This window comes from Limanda limanda, chromosome 1 (assembly GCF_963576545.1).
Source record: "Limanda limanda chromosome 1, fLimLim1.1, whole genome shotgun sequence".
NCBI classification, from domain to species: Eukaryota; Metazoa; Chordata; class Actinopteri; order Pleuronectiformes; family Pleuronectidae; genus Limanda; species Limanda limanda.
The window spans coordinates 3,133,555-3,156,334 of record NC_083636.1 but is presented as its reverse complement, the minus strand read 5'-3'; the positions used below and the strand labels follow the sequence as shown (position 1 = coordinate 3,156,334).

The 22,780-nt window shown below is 41.1% G+C and overlaps 2 protein-coding genes and 1 long non-coding RNA gene across 3 annotated transcripts; 2 read left to right on the top strand and 1 right to left on the bottom strand.

The window, feature by feature from the left end:
* Positions 1-4,683: 4,683 nt before the first annotated feature.
* LOC133011786 (uncharacterized) lies at positions 4,684-7,328 on the top strand. The gene is made up of 3 exons (XR_009680769.1): positions 4,684-4,791; positions 6,212-6,290; positions 6,612-7,328. It is a non-coding gene; the product is annotated as an uncharacterized LOC133011786 (long non-coding RNA).
* An 8,560-nt stretch (positions 7,329-15,888) lies between these two features.
* LOC133009316 (dentin sialophosphoprotein-like) lies at positions 15,889-17,710 on the top strand. Its single transcript, XM_061076791.1, has 3 exons — positions 15,889-15,972; positions 16,221-16,288; positions 16,924-17,710. Exons 2-3 carry the CDS (start codon positions 16,229-16,231, stop codon positions 17,374-17,376), a joined length of 513 nt encoding a protein of 170 aa, XP_060932774.1. The 5' UTR covers positions 15,889-15,972; positions 16,221-16,228; the 3' UTR covers positions 17,377-17,710.
* A 1,891-nt stretch (positions 17,711-19,601) lies between these two features.
* spp1 (secreted phosphoprotein 1) lies at positions 19,602-21,646 on the bottom strand. The gene is made up of 6 exons (XM_061078137.1): positions 21,593-21,646; positions 21,380-21,490; positions 21,066-21,110; positions 20,825-20,947; positions 20,292-20,627; positions 19,602-19,985 (listed from the first exon to the last, which is right to left on the bottom strand). The coding sequence occupies exons 1-6, from the start codon at positions 21,644-21,646 to the stop codon at positions 19,602-19,604; spliced, it is 1,053 nt and encodes a 350-aa protein (XP_060934120.1).
* Between the last annotated feature and the right edge of the window lie 1,134 nt (positions 21,647-22,780).

The window sequence follows — 22,780 nt, the reverse complement described above, 5'->3', positions numbered from 1 at the left end:
TATTTCTTCCATGAATTACTTTCATATTTGAAAGCACAGGCCACGTTGTAAATTAATATGCTGCCATCTGCTGGTTCATAATACAAACTAGAGTTCTGGCAATTTTCTGGATAATATACGATTTTCTTATGATTATTCAGACATTTTCCGGAGGCTTCCAAACAAATTTAAAAAGCACTCCGAAATCTCTTCTCTGCTTACTTCTTCATTTTAAGCCTAATTTTAAAATCCTGATCTCCATTTCCAAACTTTTAGTCACATGAACATCTTACTTCAAACTCTAGGACATAGAGACTGTGTTGTTGAAACCAGGATCTGCTGCAGCAAGGACTTTCCAGGGGAGATCACACCAGTCGCTACAAATCCAACATCACATAACGTCTGAGAGTGAGCAGGTGAAATTGTCATATCAAGCTTTGAGATATTCCCTATGGAGCGAAAGCTGGGAAACTTTGAAAGAGATAAAACAACTTTCAGCTCGTTTTTTGTGAAAGTCTTCAGGGACAGAAACAGACAAAAAAAGAGACACCAATGTTTTTTTGGAGTCAATAAAAATGTTCTAGCTTCGGACCCTGGACAACTTGTGGGATCCTTTTCATCGAAGATGGCCGCTGGGTCTCTGGATGGAAATTATGATCAAGTCTTGTTTATTTAAAGACATTATATTTATATTTAAGTGTGACTGAGTGAGCAGAATTCATCAGAGACAACAGGACAGATTTCCATGGAACTTGTTGGAAGGATGTGATAAGTCAGGAAAGAACCAGCCAATCAGACTCAATGAAATGCATGTGTGCTGCTCTCTGCTGGCGTGGATTTATAATTACAACCGAAATGATTTATGATTAAATGAATCTTGTTTTTATTGACAGAAAAATATAACATTGAAAAAAAAATAAGAGCATATTTTATTATGTCTTAATTCAATAAATAAAATGACATCAGTACTTATCCCGAATAATAAAGTAGTTTAATACATTATATTAATATTTACTAAAATATGCTCTATTTCTACACTTATGCAGAAGTATGGGGAACTGCATGACGATCTATTAATGTTCTAGAATATTTCAGATATGTTTCATGGTGTACATAGTTTAGCTGTAGCGACATCATTATAGAAAATAATGCAATAAAGAAATAAATTAGCAAATATAGAAGTGTTCTGCAGGGGGAATTAATTAGTATTCATTGGATTAATAATTAATACATCAATACTTTATTTTTAATTTAATGAATCCTAATACAGTTATTACATTAAATAAATGCTCATGTTGTAGTAGTATAGAACACTATATGGGAAGCTACAGTGATATTGGTGATAATAACCATGTAGCTTGATGCAGAGATAACTAAGCTAAAACAGAATATAAGGGATAAAAGATCTGCATGATGTGCAGGGTGGGACACCCCCTGTCATCCATGGGTTCATCCTTCTTTCGCACACTGATTGTGAATATTGTCATGTTTTTGATTGCTATTTCTGTTATCACTTGTATGATTGGTCTGATACACAAACAATGCACTAAGGCCATTGTTACTGCTTTACAACTTGACCTCCACCCAATCCCAGACTGGATTCCACAATATGATGATGTCGATGATCTTGGCACACAACTGAATCGGTCAACCCCTGACAGAGTGGGATCCCCCCATCCTGATTGTAAGGGAAATATAACATTTGACCACAATATGATCATGTTTATTTTCCCTTTGATTGAATCTCATACAATGTAACCTTGATCCTGCTGTTTCCTGTACTACTATATATATACTATATATACTGTACTATTTTTATATACTGTCTAACAATAACCTTACCATCATATCATCAGTACTATTACCATCATCTTGCCACTGCACCTTATCTACCTATTTATCTTGTGTTTCTGTTTTTATTCTTTCTACCTCAATATTTTTTATTTTATTCTATTGTATTATATTGTATTCAAATATACCGGCTGCTACGACGACTTAATTTCCCTTCGGGGATGAATAAAGTAATCTATCCATCTACTGAATGAATCTTGGCCTGATTGCTTTAACTAAGGCATTGTTGTTTTCATGTCATCAGAAGATCCTGACCTTTGAGTGGGAGTGGTGAGCCAAATGTATAAAGACAAAGAACTGTTTCCCATCGGTGTGCATATCACAAACTAACCTTTATCATATGCATCATGCTCTGAGCATTAAAGTGTGACAAAACTGTAAGAGAATTGTGTATCGTTCCTCGTTGTAAAGGTGGGATTGTAGAAATTGCCACGACAAGCTTTACTATGAAGTACAATGAAATACAAATAGATTAAACCAATACATGTTGTCACGTATTGCTTCCCTTTGGTCTTGAGTTTTAACCTGTGGTTTTATGACTGCTTCTCTTTATGATCCTCTGTGGTCACCGTGAAGCCTCGCCCCCCCCCCCGGCTTCTACAATCAGTCACCAACATTCACAGCCACACACACAAACACACCCACACTCACACACTCACACTCCAGCGTCCCACAGGGGAGTCGAGCTCCGAGCTGCAGCAGTTTGTGGAGAAACAACCGGTAGAACACACGATGAGGGTCCGCCTGCTCCCTCTGATAACATGTGAGTACTTCTGTTTCGTTTCCTGACTCCTCCACCTCCACCATTCGTTTCCTTTTGCTGTGAATCAGAGAATCACGCCTCGGTGTCATTAGACGTAATAAAACGTACAATAGTTGTGAGATTCTGACTCGAGGAGGTAATATTAATCACCATTAATGAGTTGGTAATAGAAAATATATTCATTGTACTCGTGTCCTTCTGACTCGGTGATGGAGCTCAGATCTCTCCAGGTGCTTCTCTAGTTTCTGTTTGTGTCAGATTATTTCCTGTGCAGTAAAGGGCTTGTTTCAAAGCTTCCTTGAAAATATTTAAATTCATATTTTTTTGGAGCTGGTATACAGATGAAGTTAACTTTCACTTTAAATGGCAGACGGACGTTAAGTGACACAAACAAATGTTTCCTCAATGTTTAATGATTGATGTGGTGCAGAGCCTCGACATCTCTGTTTAACAAGTAAGAAATTACAGGAAATATTCATAACTACAGGTTCTTCTTCTTATTTGACTTTGACCTATATTGGGAAACCTGTGGGTGGACTGACATGACTGGAATATATACATGACCGAAACCAACCTGCCGACGTCGCAGGATGATAAAAACACTTTCGATTAATTTCCTGTTCTCTAAAAAAAGTCAATTTAAAACATCCTGATTTATTCTTTGCTGAAACTCACCACAAAACTGCTTCTTGTGTCGTCCTGCTTCACAGCATCGGTTGTTACCTCCGACACAGAGATTATGTCTTCACTGCTTCGGTTTGTTTGATTGTTAGAAGGATGTTGAATAAGTTAGGAAAGAAGCATTTACATTTTGGTGTAAATCCCTTTTCTGAACAATGTGGAATTTGAAGTAGATTGGACACGAGATCCTTTCATGGAAGATCTTTACTTCAGGTTCTATGATCTGAGTCCAGCAGCAGATCTTTACTTCAGGTTCTGTGATCTTTACATGATGCAGCTCAATTACTGCCGGTCGCTTCAGAAAGAATTCTGCAACCAGCAAACAGCCGGGTTCAGAACCAGCACCGCAATAGTTTTAAATATATGACAAGTAACAAACATGATTTGTCTTGAAGGTCTACTGTTGCCATGGAGCCATTCAAACATGGCAGCAAGCAGCTTTTCAACCCCAACAGCAGACTCCGCCTCACCTACACCGACGTCTGCAAGCAACTACACCACCGATGTAACCACACCTGACATCTCCATCATCGATGATAACTCTCCTAGAACTACTGCAGAAACCTCACCAAGCACCATCCCCACCACCACCTTACCAAGCACCACCGCCAGCACAACCGACATCACCACTGACATCACCACCGACAGCTCCAACGACGGCACCACCACCACCTTACCAAGCACCACCGACAGCCCCAACAACGGCACAACCATCACCAACACCACCTCACCAAGCACCACCGACAGCCCCAACAACGGCACAACCATCACCAACACCACCTCACCAAGCACCACCGACAGCCCCAACAACGGCACAACCATCACCAACACCACCTTACCAAGCACCACCGACAGCCCCAACAACGGCACAACCATCACCAACACCACCTCACCAAGCACCACCGACAGCCCCAACAACGGCACAACCATCACCAACACCACCTCACCAAGCACCACCGACAGCCCCAACAACGGCACAACCATCACCAACACCACCTCACCAAGCACCACCGACAGCCCCAACAACGGCACAACCATCACCAACACCACCTTACCAAGCACCACCATCAGCACCAACACCAGCACCACCACAGGAACCTCACCAAGCACCACCACCAGCCCCACCGACAGCTCCAACGACACCACCACCACCACCATCACCTCACCAAGCCCCACCAACAGCACCACCATCAGCACACCAGCCAGTACCTTACCAAGCAACCCCCACAGCACCACCCCAGCCAGCACCTTATCAAGCACCACCACCACAGCCAGCACCACCACAGCCAGCATCTTACCAAGCACCACCAGCACCCCAGCCAGCACCACCACAGCCAGCCCCACCACAGCCAGCATCTTACCAAGCACCACCAGCACCACCCCAGCCAGCACCACCACAGCCAGCCCCACCACAGCCAGCACCTTACCGAGCACCACCACCACTACCAGCACCACAAGTACAACCCAAACCTCGACACGGGATCATGACGGACACAAGTCCGAAGCGCTGAGCTCAGGTACGAAGCACCATAATGATATTTGGTTACATTTTTTGTTGGTAAGCCTGGGAAAGCCAGCAAGCTGTATGATGTCAGTCTGAAGAATCTGGTCATGATCAGCAGTGAGAGCACGGGTAGGGGGGGGGGTGGCGGCCAGGCAGTTCGGTTAATGACAGACAAGCATAAATTCGGTCTGAGCTAAAGAATTGGTGTTGTTTATTACAAATCCTGCGAGTTCGGTCACCAGGTCTGGCAAAAGTTATATTCACAAACACTATACAAAGCTTTGTGTTAAAGTCAGAAAGAACAGAATATCCTGCAGTGTAATCTGTAAACTATGTCTGTGTGTGTGTGTGTCAAGATGTGGATGAATGAGTCAGATATTGTCGTATGCTTGCCCAACGCATGACCCCTCCCACAGGAAACCAGCAAATAGAAGGTGACGTGCACAGAGTCCATGCATCTTATTATCTGTTCCTGCTCCTCTCTGACCTGATTAAGTGCTTCCGTCAATCTGTGGTTAAAGTGTGACGCTCCTCTGTTTGCTTTACAGTCAAGTCTTCACTCTATCACTCCCAAAACTGCTTGACCTTTTCCCTGACCTGCGTTACATAACATACAAAGCACTGTCAAATTGTAATTACTCATTTCAAAACGTTACAAGTCAGTTTACCCTGGTTTGTAATAATTACCCGGTTGTGTTCTCTACAGCTAGAGATTTGTATTCACATTTATTTTCTAATTACTTGTGTTTGAGCTGTTAAACAAAGACAACTTCCATCTCAGGATCAGTCACTATTTCATTTCGATTTTACAGATGTTACAGAATTCTTTGACCAGTAGAAAAGGGGAAATAGAGAATAATGTCAGGAACTATATTGGAAGTATTTCCCCTGTAGTTATGTGCTTTAGTGGGTTAGTATGAGGTCAGGAACTACGTTTGTTTTATGGATTGAATTCTGGACTTCCGCACCATTTCTCACGCACACACACACACAACACACACAACACAAACACACACACTATCAGGAAAGTGTTGCGCCAGTTTTCCTTAGTGAGATAACTAATTAATGCTGAGGCTCAAAGTTCAGTTTGGTTTGCTGTGAAACAGAAGTTATCATTCTGAAGAGATGTGTCCAGAGAGTCAGAGATAGTTATCAGGACAAGTCGGTCACAGAGAGAGAGAGAGAGAAGGTGTAAACAGCCTGGACACTTCAGGGAACTGTGTTTAAATGATGACATGAGCTCATTAACACACTTTTAGAAACTGATGCAGTCAAGGTTTTATTATTTTTTATTTAGCAACTCCCTGGCGTATATTTTCCTCAAAGTCATCGCGATAGAAACTGGATGTTTACAACACATTGAATGTCTCTTTGCCCTAATATTATTTGCATATTTTAAGACTGTTTCCTTTTTCCTCTGTGTCTCTTTCCAGGAAGCATTGTAGCTATTGTCTTCTTGTTCCTTATTATCGTCCTCGTAGTGCTGGGTGGACTCTACTGCTACAGGATCCGGTGAGTCCTATGCTTTCCATTATTGTCAGACTGTTTAGTTGTTTTTTATTATCTGTGTTCCTCAAAAAGGTCTGCCTCCAACCCGCAGAGGAAGAATCCTGCCAGACTGTTATTCCTGTGGTAGAGGAATGAAGCTGCTTGCAAAAGATTAAATTAGAGTAATGACAAATCTTCCTACAACCGAAGGAGCTTTCTTTATTTCTTCTTATCCTCCGTCAATAAGTCTATCGTGATTACATTTTTGTTACAGAGAATACATTTGTGTGATTTCTGTCGTATTGGTAAACTAATTTATCTCTCACTCTATTTTTCCGCTTACAGGCGAGCATCCTATGGTCGTCTTCAGGACAGGGAATTTGGCACTTTGGTAAACTTCCCCAACCCGATGTATGACCCCTGATGTCCGACCCGTTGACCTCCGACTCTGGAAGTGACACCGACAGTCCTCAGTCTGCAGGGGAGCCGTTTGAATCCAGTGTTGTTATCTTGTGTAATTGTGCAATAAGTTCTGCAACATTACTGTGATACTTGGTTCGATGACTTGACTGCACTCAGCTGCAAATGTTTAATCTCCACTGATCTTTGTTTTCTTGAGCTTCTGAGCTTCAGTTGCAGAGAGAACCACATTTATCAGAGGTGAAGTGATTCTCACGGGACAGTTGTACAAATTGTGAACACGTCGGGAGCAACGACACTCAGATTACTAAACGTTCAGTGGATTTACATCACGTCTGAACTTGTTCTCGTTTTAAACTTTCTCCCTTATAAACTGTGAAATAATGAGATTCTGCTCATTTAAAAATATTCACTTATCGACTTAAACTTGAATGACGAGACAAAGCTCGAGTCTCGGAGAACACACGTATCGTTTTATGCCAGGTTTACACTACGTGAGTTTAAGCCTGCCTAGTTTTGCTTTGCTTTGCATTTCTGACTGCAATTAATTTAGTATTTATAGAATATCTATATTTATTTTGCAAACTACTGATTGATAGTGTGAGGGTTTAGATGCCTTTGTCTAAATTTCATTGTTTGACAGGATTGTGTTCAATATTTTTGTAAAATAAAAGTGATAAAATAATAATGTGAGTCACTGTGATGTTTGTAGATGGAAAATTAAAAAGGTGCAGGTCATAGATTGTGGAAACAGATGGAGGCCATGATGGCTCCTGAAAGTGAAACCAAAGCATCTCGGCCAGCCCCTGGTGTTTGGCTGCTATATAGGTCATAAGCTCCGCCTCCTCCATGGCTTAATTTCTGGAAAGTGAGAGGAAGTAGAAATGAATCGTCTATGTTGCAGATCTAAATCATACAAGCCTCTATATGCTTTTAGCCAAACTCAAATATCTCTACAGCTGTAGAACAGATTCCGATGAATCAGTAATTCATGGCACTCACAGGATTAATCTATACACTAACTTTTCATCTGGCTCAACCATGACGCTTAACTCGGCTTTGTGAAATATCTCAACAATATATTGTCTTGTAATTTTGTGCAGACGTTGATGTTCTGGTTTGTGACTTTAATTATTGTAATAACTCAAATTTTCAAAATCCGTAGCGTTGTTTGAGGACAGCCATATCTGAAACAAATAAAATGATACGCCACCACCCTGAGGCGGATTCAGTGCGATCTCTGCTCCTCACTGGGCTGCAGAGCGTTTATTACTGGGAGCTGTAATAACAGTCCTGTCATCGCTGTCCTCCCATTGTTCCTCGATATCCAAAATCCTTTCCAATGAAATCCTCCTCCTCTCCCGGCCACACTCTAATCCTCTCTTCCCACTTTACCCAAACCAGCTTCCACAGGCTTTAGCTTCTCCAGTCTAAAGATGTCAACACAGATTGAGGAATTTAGTTCATTTGTGATTTAGCTCATTTTTGTTTCTAGAGCCATACCGATAATATCAGCCTTTATCTATTTCACTTTAAGGACTTCATTCTCTAAATTTAAGTTCTATAAATTTAGTTATATATTTCAGTTTTCTTTTAACATATAGTAATTTATAATGTTGTTTATGGTTAAATTGTAAAGTATCAAGCCTCAAATTAAATTCCCTGCAAGTTTAATGTCAGTGTGAACGATGTACATTTTTAAAATTTGCACAGGATGGAAATTGTGTATGTATGTATTCAATATAAAAAAGAAAATATGACATTGAAATACTAAGTAAACACAAAAAACATTATATTACTTTGCATCACTGGTTCACCACCTTTCTATCTGCCGTCATTACTGGGCAGCAAAAGTAATAATAGAGGGAGCAGATTCTCAAGCTGCACTGTTATTATCAGGCCCTAAATAGTGTGTGTGTGTGTGTGTGTGTGTGTGTGTGTGTGTGTGTGTGTGTGTGTGTGTGTGTGTGTGTGTGTGTGTGTGTGTGTGTGTGTGTGTGTGTGTGTGTGTGTGTGTGTGTGTGTGTGTGTGTAATTACACTTTTTTTGTACATAAGAAACATCTGGACAAGTAATTATTACAATTAAACAACATGCTATAAAACATGGAATTTAACTTTTGAATTCACTGTTTGAGTAATAAAGATTATTTAACAAATAGAATACATAAAATGAGTCAGTGTCGCTGGTACTGGTTATGATTATTAAAACTACTGGAATTATTGAAGTGTTTATTCTGATCGAAGAGGCAGAGCAGACACACAAGAGGAGGAAACAGGAAGAGGTTCTTTTCTCCCTCGCTTCAGTTTGAAACCACAGACAACAAGCAACATGAACACGCGTCAATCACAGATGCTCCTTCTCCAGAGAATTCTGCTTTCACCAGATTCAGAGTTGACTCATCTATCAATCTGATCAAACCACCTCTGAATGAAGGACACAACACTGGAACAAAGCAAACCAGTCAACAAGACAACTGATCATATCCTGATCAAGCTGCTACTTAAAATCCACTGACTGAAATATTCATTTGGAGTTTTAAGTGTATTGTGAACATACCAGTTCCCATTTGAACCAGTTTATGTTGAGCTAAATATTAATGACACTGTAAATCAAAGTGTATTAATAAACGTACTTGTTGTGATTCTGTTCATCTCTGAACCTGAGAAGCTGAAGTTAGTATTAACAATGTTGCACTACACTTTAATCCCCAGCAGATGTCACTAAGAACCACAAGATGCACAGACAGCTTCAGCTCTGAGTGAAGAATGAACATTTCATCATCCTCAGTCCCTGATTGATTTAAACAGCTGCCACGGTCCTGCTGCTGGATGAAAAATTGACATTTAAGGCATTTAAATTGTTCTAAATGTCTTCAAGGGGTTAAACATGTATTTGAGGCCACTAACAACAAATAAACCTTAACAGAAAAAAATGCTGATTAGAACCTTTGTTTTGTTTTTAAGTTATATTCTTCAATCCAACACAAAGAATCATCAAAAACATTCAGATGAATAAATCAATTCAAAAGATATAATACAATGATGACGCCTCACCAGACTTTAACCAAATCACAACGTCCTTATATTGTGTAGCAGAACATTCAGTGTTGGACGAATGATGGTGAGATATTCTGGGTAGTTTCCTTCATATCAATAGTTCACTCATCTTTATCAGTGAAGGTTTTCAATGAGCTGTGAAAAACGTTCTTATATATCCTGTGATAAACCTATATGTTCTCTTGTCTCTTGTCAATATGCTGTTATCAAACAATTCAGCTTTTTCCTTTCCACCATTTTGACCTGCACATCTCAGGCAGTGGCCCCACCAGATGGCGCTGCTGTGCAGAAAGCTAAATACTGCATATCTGAACTTTGTGGCAAAAATATATTTTATTTTATTTGATATGCACAGTAGCGTGAATGTGTCTGTAAATAAACTTGACTCACAAGCATTATAGTCTTGTTTTGGAGTAATTTGATTCGTGTGTGTTTCTGTCTGTGTGCTCGCTGTGTGAAACGCCATCTCTGCTCTGGGCACAACGGGCAAGCGTCAGACCAGTGCCATGGGAGCACCAATCAGCTTGAACCACACAGACCACACATAACATTGGGCCCAACCGGGAGAGTGGGGATTTTTCAGATGGGCCCTACGAGTCTCCAAAGCTACTAAAATCGACTCCAGCGTCAGCATGTTTCCGGTTCGGCGTCACCTGAGCTAACAGGCTAACAGGATACCCCCGTCAGTGAACACCACCCAAGACTGTGGACAGGTTCACTCACAGCGGATGAATAATACGTTTTGAAGTTCTGCTTGTTCTCCTGACAGAGAGGCTAAAGACGTGTGAGCCCCCATTTCTGAGGTTAGTCAAGTTTAGTATTGTATTTATCTGTAATTAGTGATTCAAAGGGACGTGTACCTGGTGGTTAGCTTAGCTCGGCGGCTAGCCCGCAGACATGCAACATGATCCGGTCCACCCAGCAGAGAGAAGCGTTAGTTTATGAGGATGAGTGTGTTAGGAGAATAAGCTATGCAATACTAATAATGTGGAAGAACTCCATACAGTACATGCATTGTCTTGGTAGTGCACAATTTAATCCAAAACCATATTCAAAATCAGTAGTTGAATATCCACAGAAAATAAAGATACACACTTTGTGTAACACTTCCTCTACAATAATGCCATATTTTATGTTTCCTATCATTTTATTAGGTACGGATGAGCCTGAAGGACACAGCTGTGCTGACCGTTTTCTGTCTCTTATGGCAAAGAAGAAAAATAAAGCACTGGGTTCTTATCTAAAGTGTATCAAATCAGGAAGCAAAAGAGAAACATTGTTCTAATAAGTGTTCATTTGAATATATAATATATAATGAATATAGAAATTAACTCTATTATCCATGACACTTAGCAATGACTGCCAACTCTAAACAGTGGAAGGCCGTCTTTAGTTAAGGGAGGAAAACACAGAGTGTTGTGCAGATGAAGCTGGTGCCTGTCGCCTCATGTTGATAATAATAAATTAATAAATTATGCAAGTTATTTGAGCTATGTGTCTGTCTAATCTTTTTACTTTGTTGCAATCATTTTACTTTAATGCTCGATTATAGGCAACATCTTAGTGTCGGGCTGAGTGCTAAAGTATGTGAAATGTATTTGAAATAGAATTTCTGCTCCCTGCTGGCACTCAATATGCAGCCCATGGTATATCTCACTGGTCTATATAGGCCTTCTGCTTATAATAATCAGCTACCTCTATTTTTGTGACGGTGACATGACGTCATACAAAATTGCCCCACCAGAAATTTCAGGCTAAAATCGACACTGATCTCAGGTAAGCACAGGTTCCATCCTCGTTGGAGCGGGACTCGGGCAGAGAGAAGTGAGGGTCCAGCGGTCAGGTGGTCCGGGTGGTCAAGCGGTCAGGTGGTCCAGGTAGTCCCGTGTTTGAGGAAACACGTCACACCAGCTGCACTTTGAAAAGTGAAGCGCGTCTATTCGTGGTCTTACGGTAAAGTCATTGGAGCTGATAAAAGGGCAGAAATGTTTAATGAAACTTATTAATGACGTTTGATTTGATTTCCACACAAAACATTAACAATTATAATGAAATGAAACATTAATAAGTTCCTTTAAACTTTATCATGAAACTTTCAATGTCTGTTTTCAGCTCCAATGACCTTTACCGTAAGACCACAAACAGACGAGCATACATTTTCATTTCTTCTGCGCATCTTTAGCAATGCCAGCTAGCATACTTACCAAGAAGAAAAAGTCAAGAAAGATAGATTGTTGCTCCAAATGTGACTTTCTCTAATAACAGGTCATATTTCCTCCTTTCTCTTTCTTTGGCGCCTGATTTCCACGATGGTTTCAGAAGCTGCTGGTTTTCCTGGTGTTTTCTGCTAAAATTAACAAAGAAATAACATGTGACTCTCTCTGAGGTTTATTTTCCTGTTAATACATTTCTTTTTATAGTTTTATTCTTGTTAAGAACAGGGGATGTCGCAGCTTGTTAAGATCTGTGAGACAGATTGTGATTTGTGAACTCTGAGCTATACAAATAAAATGTGAGCAGGGATTTGGATATCTTCCCACGGTGTTCTCTCTCATCAACTTTTCTATTGATGCCCTGATTAATAACTGGTATCATGATACTGCTGTAAGCCTGTCTGCCAGCTGACATGACTCAGGATTCAACCACACACTCATTATTGTGTTACTAACAGGAACACTCACCGCTGCCTTTCATTGTTCATCACATATTGTGACGCATGCTGGTGACCTCACGGCTGTTGGTTCAGGGGAAGCACAGATCTGGATATAAACCTGCAAGCAGCATTTATTTAGACTTACTTGACTCTCTGCTGTTTAATGCATCATATTTTAATCTGAAAAGTAAATAAATAGAATTTAAGAATAAAATAATAATTTTAGGGTGAGGAAAGAAAATGTATTTCATCATTTTCAGCAGCGGTGGCACAACCTTCAGGAAATGCTGTAAGTTTGATTAAGACACTTATGAGCTGGATGTCCTAAAATAACATGAAGACAGACTTTATTCCTGAAACAGAAAGAGGAAGCAATCTGACCTCAAGCAGTGACAGGTAGGGCAGAGGGGGGGAGGGGGGGGGTGTTACTGTTAACTCCTACATCATCGGTTCATTTCCTAAACCACCAAGTTTCCTGTTGTTGTCATGTTTTATTTTATTTTATTTGGAACCAACAGCTGAAGTTTTGCTGTGTAGGTTATCATGTGACCTGAGGAGAGACTGTGGTTGGATGATGGTAATAATTGACCCGCTGAAATCTTCCCATGAATAGTTCTGGTCTGGATGAAGTGTGGAATTGATGTGGCTGAAACTTTCCCCGGTTATTTCTGATTCCCCCGTGTTCACGGCAGGAAGTGGGTTCATGTCTCATCCTGGTCTTTGGGAACTGTCGACCAAGGGATAGACGGATATTCCCAGTGGTGGGAATATATCCGTACTTAAGTAGTTTTTTCACATATCTGTACTTTACTTGAGTATTTATAGACTATCATTGGTTGGCCGTGTCTGCTAAGTCTTACACGTAATCAAAACAAACAGATTTAATACAAGTCGAGCTGGTAAAACACACAACACAACCAATTATATAAGCAAACGCAAAAACAACTTTCAGCCAACACAATCAAAAACAAACACTGTGTCGTGGACTACTGCATATTCACGCACACAATTCATTTTTTTAATGGACCTCGCCAAATGGAACTCTGGGTAATCAGGCCCAGTTTTCCACTCACTATAATGCCAATATAATTTTTGCAAAGATATTATATATCTATATACTGCAAATTCCAATCCTTAGTCGCCCTTTGTGCTGACTCAACACAACTTAGAAGCTGTTGAGTCTTTGGCTAATGTGTACAACTTCAAGCAGGGTTGTGTCTTCACTTTGCCGTCCCTACAGGCGAGAGACCCTACAGGTGTGTTGTCACCCTGCTGGAAACAAATGCAAACACAAACGCAGGCCCAATCGGTGGAGATAGTCAAATGATAAATAAACAGGCTTACATGTAGATGCTAGGTCAAGCTGGTGGGCAGATATACAGGCAGGTAAACATCCAGGCAGTTACAAAATACAGCTAGTAGACACAAAATGTTCATAAACCGACAAACCGACGAGGAGCTGCTGACAAAGGCATCTGTAAATATTGGTTTGGGTGATGAGGGAGGTGGGATCAGGTGCGTTGGCGAGGACGGAAGCTGCGGAACAAGAGGAATTTTGGAAAGAAAAATGACAAATTAAAGAAAAGTGCGGGGACATCAGGTGGAGACGTGGAGAAGGGCAGGTCTGGGGAGATGACAGAGAACACATGGCCAGGGAGAAGTGGGGCTGGTTATTATTTATTTTTTTCAGGCAAAAGACAAAAGGCATGCAACGCTTCAAAATGCATGTGCTCTCTCGCTCAGTGCTGCTTTGCAGTCCTAGAAATTTTTGAAATTGTATTTTATAGTTGATACTTTCCAGGGTTGAGCAACCAAATTTGCACCTTAAGATATTCAATTGGATGTATTTTGTATGTAATTTAGCATTCAAAAAAACATTGGTCTTCAATTTATTTCCTTGTTCTAGTCCGAAATTTGGCAGCAAAACCAGACTGTGTCCAGTGATTTTTTCTTCTCTGTACTTGCATGTGTCTAGGCTGTTAACAAAAAAGAAACTAGGTAGACTTAAGAGGAACTTGTTTATTTTGTTGTGTTGATTCATTATTGTCTCTAGAAGTTCAGATGCACTTGTCCAATGCTATTTGAACCTCAGCATCTCGGGTTCAAAATTTGTAAAATTATACATTATATATATATTGTTCTTATCATTTTTCAGTCATTTGAAATAAATCCTGAAGAGAACAATTTTGGGAAGTTTTGTGTCTGTATAGGCCTACCATAAAAAGCACTTAGCATTTTTAATTTTGGTACTTATACTTTTACTTTTGATACTTAAGTACATTTCAACACCAGATACTTTTGATACTTAAGTACATTTGAGCGACTTTAAGACTTTTACTCAAGTCATTTTTTGACAGGTGACTTTTACTTTTACTAGAGTCACTTTCAAGTAACATATCTGTACTTTTACTCAAGTATGGCTTTCAATTACTTTATACACCACTGGATATTCCAGAATGCTTTCTGAGCATGAAATCTTGAAAAATCGCTGTTAAGGGTTAAGGGAGAGGAATTGTGATATTGTGATTTGCATCTGATTATTAGCGAGTTGTCCTCCAACCAGAGGCTTTACAGTTCTATCCCAGTCTGAGCAGAGTGTGAGATGGAGAAAACGCTTAGAACCAGAAATGTCAGCCTCACGGTGGTGCTACTAATGTGGTCAAGGTGATGTAATCCTGAGGTGAGTGTGATTAACGTGACAAGAAGAGAGCGGAAGAGACGAGGGGGGGGAATGAAGTAACATAGTGGTGTCATACACACAGACACACACACACACACACACACACACACACACACACACGGCTGTTTGATCAAAGTGTGTCTCCACTCTAGCTCCACTGTAAGATTCCACTGACTTGAACACGCTCCAGGAGTCTGTCTGTGTTGATCTGCCTCGTCATCTTCAGACCTTCGTCACCAGCTGTCGTTTCTCAATCTGATCCTGTCAACGCGTCAGATTCTCATTCAACTTTGAGAAATCTTCAGTCCAATGTCAACATCAACCATAACACATCTTTTGTAAGATAAGGAAATAGTATTGATGTCAGGAAATCATTCACTGGATCCATTTTTTATTTTTATTTGGATCTGTACCATATTACACACACTCATAAATAGCAGTCCCCTAAACATTTATATATGATTCATATTCATGAATTATTATCTGAGAAATCAAGGAAATGTTGAATTTGTTTTGAAATATAAATTTGTGGATCCACACCAGCATCAAATGGGATTTGAGGAAGTACTTGTTTGGATTATACCTCAAATATTTAAAAACATAACACATGCAACCAAATAAAAACATTTTCCCTCTTACTCACCCTCCCGCTTTAGTCCCCCCCCCCTAACCTTAGGCAACCCAGCGTTACCCAATCCTCACCCCCCCTCACCCTGTGGCCATCCCCGCCCTGCCCAGCCCCCCCGGTCTGCACAGGCAGTATTTATGAAGCCGCCCTGGATGGATGTGGGACAGATTTCTACACTGAGACAGAAAGTGATCACCGCTGCAGAGTCTCATTGTTTTAAACCGGATTTAAAAGACTTTTCAAAGCATAAAATATCAGATCTGCTGGTAAGTTTCAACCTTTATTTTACTTTATTGTTTATATTTGATAGTGTTTTTGTTTTGATTTCTATCTGACGATGAAGGGCAACTTCTTTCCAAGTATTTGAATATTTATCTCTATTGAGAACATGTTGGATTAAACGTGAGTTTCATTAAGTTTTCAGTCCTGATCTCTTTGTCGTGCTCAGCCTGAGTCGGTGTGTTGTTTCTGGTTGTGACTGTTTTTGTTTGTGGCTTCGCTCCCTCGCTGACAGGAGGAAAGATGAAGCTTCTGACATCCGCCCTCCTCCTCATCATTCTTACAACCACCTCAGCCAGGCCGGTGAGTGAACCACCGCAAATTCATCTTCTCCATCTGACAGGGCCTCAAATCTCATGTTGCAATCCCACAATGTATAAATTTGATTTGTGCATATCTGTGTGGGCAGAAAATGAAAATAGTTTGAGGACCCACCCAGCAGTTAATCAGAGGACGGACATTGTTAGCTGTTTAAAAAATGTACGTGCTGATCCCAAAAAGCTGACACGCCTTCGCTAAAGCTTTCGTCCAAAAGTCGGAATTCAGCGACAATAGGAGGTGAAATTCTGATTTGTAGAGATCAGTGAAAACCCGTTAAAGTTTGGTACAGGTGGAGGATCCAGGAATTTCTTTTCACTGTCTTTGTGAGAAAGTTTTTCAACATTTTTGTTAATTCCTAATTTAAATTTTTTGGGAGTTTGTGCAGATCCAGAAACTTTGGATCTAGTGAATGTATTTGTGATTTCATAAGGGGACTCTCGAGTCATGGTGGAGGTGTGAATCCTCTGAGATCCCTTCAATCTCACCATATTAAAGAAAGTTTAATAAATTCATGGACCCTTCTTCCACTGCTCCTCTGTAGTTTTTGGTTAATCCTGGTAACTAAGAAACAAACACAGATGAAAACAGGACTGAGAAACGACTCATTTCCTCCACAGATCCACTCGGACGCTGACATCGCCGACAGGGACCTGGAGCAGGGATGGCTGAGCGAGAACATTCGTCGGTTCCAGCGCTCGTCTGGATCTTCTGCCCAAGATTCCTCTGATTCCTCTGATTCCTCCGATTCCTCCGATTCCTCCGATTCCTCCGATTCCTCTGATTCCTCCGATTCCTCCGATTCCTCTGATTCCTCCGAGTCAAGCGAGTCTTCAGAGGAAGTTCTTGTCACAGATTCGACCAGCCCACCTATGACGAGTAATGCTGCCATGACGACCATGACGGAAGGAGAAGAGCTCCTCACCAAACCAGGCATGATGACCACGGATGACCCGACGGCGACTGAAGGCTCGACGGACGCCACGCCCTTTGCCCCGTCCACCAATGCAACAGGTTTTACCGAGACGATTCCAACATTCGCTCCCATCACCGATAACAGAGGAGACAACTAAGCACCTGACACATTCGTTAAACCACAAGTCAACACATTAGAGCTTTGTCTACACATGTTATTTGTCTTTGTGGATCTGTGTTTGGACTCATCGCGTTTATGAACTTGTTGTTTTCTTCACGCTTGGATTTGTGTATCTTTGGTTTATTACTTCCTGTTTTTATTTGTTGGTACTTCCTGTCTTTGTCTGCCCTGCATTGAGTAGTTTAACGTGTGTTTTCTTGTGTCAGTTATTCTCATCATTCTCTTCTGGGACTGTACCTTGTGTTTATTTATCACGTGTTTGAGCTGCAACAAACCTGTCAGTCAAATTAAAGATGGTTTATTGGAACTGTCCTTGTGTGGAGTCTGCATCTGTTATCAATCCGTTCAGTCACATCTTCCTTTATAAACTGGTCAGTAAAGTAATCTATAAAAATTTTGACCTGACATAAACAATCGTACAAATATAATAAAGCCTTTATAAGGGTTAGGGTTGGGGAATAAGGGGCATCAGTTGGGTCACAAGTTGTAGTATTCAGAGACAATTAAAACAATCAACTTATTTTACAGAAAAAGAAAAGTGAAAAGTATTAAAACCCAGAATGTGTATCTGTCAGCAGGGTGTGTCCTGTTTGTCTCGTAAGATCTCAGTTACATATACGTGTTGAATTAAGATGTAGTTATTCCTTCTGTTTTATTTTAACTGTAAATTCATCTTTTCATTATATATGGCTTTGGGAACTTGGGGCTTAATAACTTGTGTTTTCAACTTGTTGAACACAGTTGGACACAGAAAACCAAAAGGGAAGATGATTAACGTGTTGATGATTAATTTGTTGATGAAGTTTGGGCGAACAAAAACACAATTTGCATTCTGGTAGTGAGGAGACAAACTTTAAAATGACTCAGCCCCATCTAGTGGGGGAAGTTACTCATTGCAACTTTTAAGTTTGTAATATGTATTTTAAGTACGACCTGGAGAAGGACAGTGATGAAATTAATTGATATAAACATTGTGTATGTTGATTGATCTATTTGACTGAAGTTGTAGGTTTTGATCTGTTGGAATCTCTGACTTTACCAAAGCAAACCAAATCTTCTAATTTATAATAGTTGTGAACATATTCATGACTCTGATTTCTGCTTCAGTATTTCCTCGTCTCATTGGACTTCCTGTCTCTATGTCTAAATCAGACTGTAAATAACGATGGATCATTATTGGATCGTGAGCACCACCTGGTGGCTTGCATCAGTACAGGTCATAAATCTGTCTCCTGCATTTGCCAAATACATTTTAGGTCATTCTTAACACACTTATATATCTTCAAGTGTTGATGATTCTCATTAGTTTTGTTTTAATTAGGTGATACGATGAAATATAGTGAAACGTCTTGATTGATAGCTGCGACTGACTGATTGGTCGACTGCATGTGATGACGGGACCTGGATACTGAAGCTCCTCCCCTGATCGCTACTGACTCTGGTTTCAACGCATACGATTGTGGCGTTCGGGATAATTTAGCTTTACGGTCTATGATCTAAAACAACTCGACACAAAAATCCTGTCTTTGTTACGAAAAAGAACTTTATTAAAATTTTATAAATGGTACAATATGATACATTACAGTAAACGACATGAGACAAACAACATGTAGTGTAGGTAGGAACTGTGCAAATGAACTGGACTGTGTTGTACGTCGGAGCCCGGGATGGTTTGAGTTTCTCCATCTACACCAGCAGGTTTGATTCTAGCAAGCGACAAAGCTAAACCACACAGGAAGACGACTTAATGACAAGTTTTATTTTTGTTAATATGCTTGAAGTGATTATAAATATTATAACTGTACTTTGCAGTTGTTAATTCATGATTAAATGCAGTGTTGTGCTAGTGTAGATATAACAACTCAAGTGTGTGTCTTTGCTCTCTTTGCAGTTTTGACCTCTGACCCTGCAGCAACACAACGGGACAAAGGTCACGAGGTCAGTCAACCTCCTGCTGAAGGAAGAACTCCTCACTTCCAACCACTTCCAAGACTGGTCCAGTAAAATATATATATACCTGTTTGGAAAAAGCATTTCTGCCCCAACGACAAATAATCAGAGAAATATAATCAATAATAATCAAGCCTGTTCAGTTCCTGTTTGGCCCGGCGGTGGAAAGAGGTTGTGGAGTTTTGGTTTTATTCTTGCACCTGGAGGCAGTTTGCTCACATCTTTATGTGACGTTTCCTGGATGGGTGGGGCTTATTTGGCAGTGATGACCATTGGCACGTCGGTGGTAGCGTCAGGTATGACCCCCCCCTCCTCATCCGACTCGTTCTCCGTGCTCTCGTCGGAGTCGCTGTCTGCGGCGCCGGGCGTGGCCGTGGCCTCCTCGCTGCTCTCCTCGTCCTGGGACTCGGCGCTGGCGCTGTCGCTCGAGGCGCTGGAGTTCTCCTCTTCCTCTTCCTGTGTCGCGCTGGAGCTCTCGTTGGTTGTGGAGTCGCTGGCGCTCTCGTCCCCTTCCTCTACCGGGAGGGAGGCCTGGCGGGGGGTGATTTCCTGGTCCTGGGTGATGTCCAGGCCCTGGCTCTCCATCTCGGGGGTGCTGGTGTCCTCCTCCAGGATGTCAGTGTGGACCTGAAGAGCCTGGAGGTGTAGCAGGGGAGGGAAGAGAGGATATGTTAGAATAAAACCCTAAGGGGAAGAAATCTCTTTTTCCTTGTTTGATATATTTAATATATCCTACTTGATTTATATTTGAATACTATACTATGGCAGTTGAAACATTTGAAACCGTTGAATCTTTGCAAGTTTTGAATTGTGCGGCAGAAAAGTCTGAAGCTGAAAAATGTACCATATAACTTGTGTTTTATAGCTTGATGCCACATTCCATTCGGACTCCACTGATGAATCTCTACCCGTCCCTCACACAAAACTCAAACTGACCTTTACCTTATAAACCGGCATCGACTTCTCCACATCGTTGCCGTCGGTAATGTCATAGGTCGATTTCTTCCCCGTGTTGACGTACTCCCAGGACTTGTAGGGAGAGGGCAGCTTGTTGTAGGACTTGTCCTCTACGTAGATGATGGATTTGTATTCGTTGGGGTATTTTCCCAAGCTGTCGCCACGGGCTGTTTCCGGGTCGAAGACGATGGTCGGCAAGATGGGATCCTCGGTGGTTTCGATCATGGGCTCCTCTGTGAAGACCGTGGGGCTGACGGTGGCCGGAGCCGGGCTGGAGGACTCGCCAGACTCGCTGGATTCATCCTCCTCTTCATCAGTTTCCTGGAGACACCGAGGGGAGAGAGGGTGAGTGAGGAGAAAACGGGATTTGATAAAAGATTGTGTTTTTGTGGTGGAATCCTATAAGATCAGAGCATTTGAAGATTCTTTAATCTGTATGAGGGTTAAATATACCTTCATCCTGGCTCTATTTGGTAAAACTAGCCTTAACCAAATCCAACAAAAGTCTTTTTACTCACGTCTGTTTCATCATCATCATCATCGTCATCATCCTCACTGTCCTGGCTGTCGGTCGTATCTGAGGTCGGGGTCGGGTCAGGGCTGACGGTTTGGTCCTCTACTGCTGGAGCCAGTGCTGCCCCCTGTGGCCAAAATCACACATAACCAGAGTCTTAAACTTCACCAGAATGGTTTTCAGGATCAACAGTTTTGAAAAGTTATATTGTATTGTTGTAATTTGTGGGATTTGATGTCTCTCACCTGCTCTGAACTCTCTGCGCTCTCGTCTGAGGCGGAGGAAGCTGCCTGCAACGTCAGAGACAAGCAAACAAATGTGATTAATGCTCCTTTTTATAGTTCACACAGCCTTTCCTGTACAGTCAGTGTTTAGAGAAGAAAGAACTGGAATGTGTTTTGATCAACAGGAACCACACACCCACTTTTTGGAAACTCCCAAAAACTCCCAAAAAACTCCCAAAAACTGAATTTGGCTGATTGTTTATTCAGCCTGGAATGAATGGGGAGATTAGAAAAGGTGCTGAGAAGGAAAGAGAAGACAGGAGGAAGTCATTTACCTGGACCACTGCTGCACGGCTCTGAGGAACCAGTGCAGCCTGCTTCCTGGCAGCTTCTCGTCTCAGCACCTCCTCAGAGCTCTCTGAACTGCTGAGAGGAACTTTCTTCGCCTGGAAAACAAACAAACACATTCATCCAAGATTAATAAAATATAAATAAATCGATCGACGGATGTTCTGAGCCGAGCAAAACTCGAGAGAGAAACGACTCACCGGCCGACAGAGAACTGTGGCGAAGAGCAGGACGAAAACAACGGCCACTTTCATGGTGTCAGAGTTTGTTGTCTGGAAGGAAAAGAAACACAAACACGCAGGTTGAAGTTACACAATAACATGATGAAGGATAATCACACGAAAAAAAACTCGAAACTCAATAATGATGCCACCCTCAAAAGTCTCGTCAGCTAATTCTCTCGCCCTAGATTCGTTCCTCCAAACGGAGGCCGCCCGGTCACCTGACCGTTAACTAGCGGGGACACTTCCTGTCTGTGTCACAGGAAGTCGTTAAGGTCCTTGATTACAGAGTCAAACCAGCAGTAATGTGACCTTGACTCCTTCTTAACACGATGAAACGCTTCCTCTGTCATCAGTGGAGGATAATCACATGATTCTGGAGGGCGGGGCCTTACAGTACGAGAACGGATGTTTCTGTTTCTGTCAGATTTTGGTCAAAAAGACGTGAAAAAATAACAGGTATGATTTAGAAAAGAGGAGGTTTAGATTTAAAGGACAAACCCAGAAGGATTATAATTTAGAGTTGTGCTGAAAAGAAGATTGTTGGACCAAATTGAAGAATAACTTTAATCCGTGACACACAAATTAATTAGGCATGAATTTAAAGGTAAGAAGTTATATCAACACAATTGCTAACTTAGTTTAACACACTATATGAACAGTGTTTAAACTTTACTGTGATCATCCAGGTTTTAAGTACAAACTCAAATGTGAAAAAATGAGTTTTATGGACCCATAACGAATGAATCTATTGGCACCAAATATTATCAGATTTCCCCGCAAAGTCGCCATAACAACCGTGATTTGATAAACAATTCACTAGTTTCTGTTGTGGATGAATACGCATGTTAAGCCTGAGTCAGCTGTTCCAGCCGCAGGAAGGTGTGTGTGTGTGTGTGTGTGTGTGTGTGTGTGGGTTTGAGTTAAAAATAAACTACAGTGTGCGACTTCATGTTATTGGAGGAACACAAGTGCTGCTGTTTGTTTTAAATACTAAGTTGTAAGAGGCTTTGGCTAAATGGGAAATACTCATTAGTAATTTTTTTTTCTTTTAATTAAAAGATGGCCGCAGTAAATTATATGTATTTTTTACTGAAGTGGAGTTTTACAGTAATAATTAAACGTTTTCTTCTTCTCCTGTCCTTTACTGTAGCTCTACTTTTTGTG